At 27.2% G+C, this 5,099-nt stretch overlaps 1 protein-coding gene and 1 long non-coding RNA gene across 2 annotated transcripts in view; one reads left to right on the top strand and one right to left on the bottom strand.

Annotated features, from left to right (window-relative positions):
* LOC103307712 overlaps nt 1-5,099 on the top strand; it is a 300,213-nt gene that overhangs the window by 54,001 nt on the left and 241,113 nt on the right. The gene's annotated exons all lie outside the window — the stretch shown is intronic.
* Nucleotides 2,117-4,966, bottom strand: LOC100574504. Its single transcript, XM_008179957.3, has 4 exons — nt 4,743-4,966; nt 4,084-4,206; nt 2,662-2,836; nt 2,117-2,358 (listed from the first exon to the last, which is right to left on the bottom strand). Exons 1-4 carry the CDS (start codon nt 4,964-4,966, stop codon nt 2,242-2,244), a joined length of 639 nt encoding a protein of 212 aa, XP_008178179.1. The 3' UTR covers nt 2,117-2,241.

Below are 5,099 nucleotides of genomic sequence, written 5' to 3'. Positions count from 1 at the left end.
CAGTACATACGTGTTGTGGATTACAATATCCAGGGGCGTAATTATGGGGGTGATATGAGTGATAGATCCCCTCCCCCCCATGAGCTGTATTTATAATATTGTCTTATACCTACGAATATTTCAAATACAAACTTATAAATTATTACGAAACTAGAAAAATAAATAAAATATTTAGTTTTATCTGCATAAATATTACCCAATTATAAATATTTACCCGGTAAACGATAAGCATGATTTCAAAATAAATGGTCTTATTCATATTAATTCTTATTTATTAATAAACACTGGGTGCCTTGCAACACACTGTACCAAATTACAGTACCTACTTCCTACACACTACATGCATATTGATTTTTTTTAAAAAGAATACTGGGCGGCTGGACCTGACGTAAGTATTAAAATTTCAAATTATTAGGCCCGGAATCAAATGTTTCAAAATCGTATAAAATATGTATGACGTATTTTATGCACTTATTAAAATGTATAATTAGCATTACAACTAGCGCTAAAATTATGTAAAATTAAATTAACATCAGTTAAAAAATTTAACTGCAATCACTGCCGTTAATTCAATAAATTATTGTGTCATATTAAATTTTAATAATAACTTTACCAGTAATATTTTCTTACTTACTTGGTTTTAAGTTATTATAGGTATGTAATAACTTAAAACCAATTATTGAATCCATTTCTATTACCAACAGAACGAGAAGTATCTACCATCCCTAAGTCAGAAGGAAAGGGTGAATTTTGGGTTTATCCATCATCTGAAGTAAAACGAATAATAAAATTATATAATACAATATTTTTTTACTAAAAACTGTTTGAAAATCGTTTCGTTGTTTTGGAATGAACAAAAGGGTGGCGTTGGAAAGATGATGATTTTTCACCAAAATATATGGATGTTATAATTAAAATACACAACATCAACAATGAGCTTGCTTGGCGAGAGGTGCTAAAATGGGAAGCTTTCCACGCAAGTGTATGTATGACTCCAAAGCTTTAAAGCTTTAGAGGTAAAGCTAAACATCATTTTTCTCCAAGGGCAAGGATACGAAATTGGATGGTATATGAACTACCTTTTGACATGATTGGAAATTAGATCGTTGTGGTAAAGAAGTAGGTTCCTCAATTAAAAGTTAACTATTTCAATCATTAAAAGATATCAAGATAAAAACTAAGCTAGTAAGTACAATATTTTTTTAGCACTACAAATACATTATTTTTAGATATTTTGTCATTATACTATTTTTAAAATTCAATGGTTTTATTGATTTAATATTTTTAATGAAATGTATACACACGCGGAATGAACATTGTTTTACGGAATAGTCAATAAACTATAACTCTTAGTTTTAAATTGCAGAAATTGTATTGTTTTAATATGTATAATTTTGTTTTATATTAATGAGTTAAAAAAATATTATATTAAAATAGTTAACATTTATATTATTATGTAACATTATAATAATAATACCTCGTTTGCATGTTTTTGCGAGCTGTATAATATTACCACCAGCTCCACAAAAAGAATCCAACACTATGTTATTTTTACAACGCTTTGCTATATGATAGCTTAATACCTCTGGACAGACTGAATAGAAGCTCTCTATAAATAAAAAATATTGTTTAAAAACATAAGATTTAAACGGAAAATAGTTGAATTACCTGTATCCAAGAGAATACCGCGATCAAAATTTGTAAATAACAAGTGCCTCATTGACCAGTATTTAGTAGGCAACTGTTTATTTTGATGAAGATTATTGGTGTTAATTTGGCAAATCAATTGATTTGAGTGAGTCTTTTTAATTATTGAATTTTGATGAGGATTCTAACATATGCATATAAATAATTTAATTTATTTAACTCTATGCTTGTACAAAATTTTTTTTTTTCATAATTAATTTTAGTAATAAATTATAATATTATAATACATTTTAAGTAGCTATAGAATTTCATTCAATATAATATAAACAACAGAGCATAATTTTATATATATTAATCTTGTATACTCAATAGTTAACTCAATTATCAAAGATTATTTATAAAAAATAAGCTTCCTGAAAGTTCTAAATATTATGAATTTTACAAAAACTATTGTACAACGTAATGTGTATATTTCAGCTATAAAATAGTTGATGATTAATTATTTGCAAAACAAATGGAATTAAGATTTTGAAATAATACTCAAAAACTAACTACAAACAACAATTTTAAAAGTAATATTAATTCAAATATGTTTCATACTTCAATTTTGTAATTTTTGTTGTAACAATTGTTTTCCGGGTATGTTTTAGAGTGAATTAACTTTTGATGTCTTCCGTTTTGATTATATTCATCATAGCTGCCTATTGAATTCTAAAATATAAAAAATAATATTAAAAACATCGTTAGATAAAATTTATGTTTATATTTTAATGTTAAAATACAAAATTATTAATTACAGTGATAAATAATGATAATTATTGATAAGATATTATTGTTTTTGATATTTTAATATAATTGGTATTTTGATTTTTACTTTAAATCAGATAAACTATAACCTTATAAATGTAGTATTAATATAAAATATCAAACTCATAACTAAATAACCAATAAATTAAAATATTAAATTTGTCAGTCACTAATATATTTTACCAAAAAAACAAAACATATATTTACTTTTAGTTTTGGTGCAATATAACTTTTCTGACCAAATCTGGTAATATGCTTTTGAGCGTCTTTAAAATAGTATATCTGTGATAGATAAAATGTATACATTTTATCACTATTGCACACAAAACCTAGATCTTTGAGAACCGCATTAATTTTTGCTGAGGGTTTATCGTATTGTTGTCTGTAATAAAAAAATGTAAAACATACATCAATAGGACACTATACTGGTACTCGTATTATAAAGTAATATTTAATAAATTCTGTTAAAAATGTCATATTTTATTTTCGGCTTTTCCATAATATTATTTTTGATTTATATAATTTAATGTACAACTCAACTTATTATACATGATAAACTATGTAAGCATTTAGTTCGAAAATAACGGTAGGTATATAATATTATATTATAGTACAGTGAAGAAAATGTCTAAGGCGGATACTGAATAAAATGATTAACTATGAACTATCCCATCAGGAATTCTTCTTTGGTCCCGGCGTGTGTTCCCATACCTTCATATTATGCATGTCAAACCCCCCCCCCCAAAAAACGGATTCTTCCTAAAAGTTGAAAACTGAACGATTTTGTAGGTCCCGTAAAAATAAAAACCTTGCATAGGTAAACTGGAAACACAATATGCGCAGGTGTAACAAAAGCCAAAAATTATGTGGGCACATTATGTTGGCATATATAGTACTATGTATAAAATCTAAAACATATATTAAATGTTATAATAAGTTTCCTATAGCTGTGAAAAAACAGTTATGCACCAACAATCGTTATCGAACAGTTTATTCTGTACATAGTTACGTTTCTTTCAAATATCAAAATGCCAAGATATAGGTACGTCTATAATTAAATGAAAAATATAAATTTATTGTATGAATGAAAAAGTACATTGAACATTTGAAAAAGCCTATAACAATTAAAAATTAATGAATACCTACATTGAAAATTAAAATTATAAATGTTATAAACTATACAACTTATTATGCAATAGGGATAATAATAGTACATTATATACAATTTAGAATCGAATCGAATAATCAAAAACTTTTCCGTTTTATTCTATAAAGCGGATCTTTTGGTTGATCCCATGCGATTCCGCCTTAGACAATACCAATACATATAATACACAATTTTATTAATATATTAAATTTTGATCTGAGTATAGACTAATTTGGGATTAACAATCATAGTCCATAGTCAATAATCAACATATATAGTTTATTATAAATTATGATAAACGGTAAAAAATGTAAATAGTTTTGGAAAGAAAAACTATTTTTGAAATATACCGGTTTTTAGCATGTTTTCATACTTAAATTGCTATATTTTAAAATCGTGTACATCATATTTTTAACGCCATTTAATAATTAATTCATTTAAATGAAAATGATTGAACAAAATTATTAATTAATATTACTTACAACATGTAGCTTGGTTCATTTTTAATATTTGTAGTACGTATTTTGCGTTTATCTGAACAGAAGTTATCATTAGAGGTTTCATTTTTAACAAATGATTTCGACCCCTTTGGAAGTCTTTTGTGCCTATAAAATGTAGAACAAAATATTTTTATTTTTTTATTATTTTAAAAGCCACTAGTGTATAGGTGCAGCTTATTAAGAAGATATCTTAGACAAAATATTTAAAATTTCAAAATAGACGTAAATCAGAAAAGTAGTTCTGTGGGGAAAGAGTTAAGTCCAATTCTTTCCAAAAAAACCATTACTTTAATATCTATTAACATAATTTCTACCTAACTATTTTATTTTAAGAACTTGTATCAGTTGCTTGAAAAAATCTCTCATCCTCAATTAAAAAATATCTGTTTACTCAACCGATCAAATTACACGTAACAGGGGTTACTCCATGGGGATACCTAGGGGCCGTAATCCCCCCCCCCCAAGATCGTATTTCTAAAAAATTGTATATTTTTGTAAAAATAAACATTTTATTATAGTTTTCTGAAAGTTATGACTTAGCCCAACCAATAAAAATCTCTGGAGTCGCCCCTGACACATATAGTATTGAAACTAATGAAAATTGTTCCCTAGCATTCCTGTTAAGGATAATATGTAAGTACCTTTCATTTGCTTCGAAGTAAGTGCACAGCAGAGTTATGTCATCTCTGGAATTGCAGTTACGGCGCCCGTAAAACACATCGACCAGTTTTCCGGTACGCGAAGTAAAATTCGGCTTTTCCATAAAACGAGTCTTGTCGGCGGACGGCTTGGGTCGTCTCCATTTCGAAGGGCCTTTTGCTTTCGGAATATTCCGATTCATAGATACGGATTCACTATACAGCATAACTGTGTTTAGCGAAGACAATTTTCTTGTTCGTGATGGCACAGTTTCGTTCGTGGTCTCAATATCTGCAGCGGGTTTATGCGCGGCGTAAAAATAATAACAATAATGTCAAATTACGCAATAAATAATAATG

This window comes from Acyrthosiphon pisum, chromosome A2 (assembly GCF_005508785.2).
Source record: "Acyrthosiphon pisum isolate AL4f chromosome A2, pea_aphid_22Mar2018_4r6ur, whole genome shotgun sequence".
Classification (NCBI taxonomy): domain Eukaryota; kingdom Metazoa; phylum Arthropoda; class Insecta; order Hemiptera; family Aphididae; genus Acyrthosiphon; species Acyrthosiphon pisum.
The sequence above is the reverse complement of the archived record's forward strand: the minus strand, read 5'-3'. Positions and strand labels throughout refer to the sequence as shown.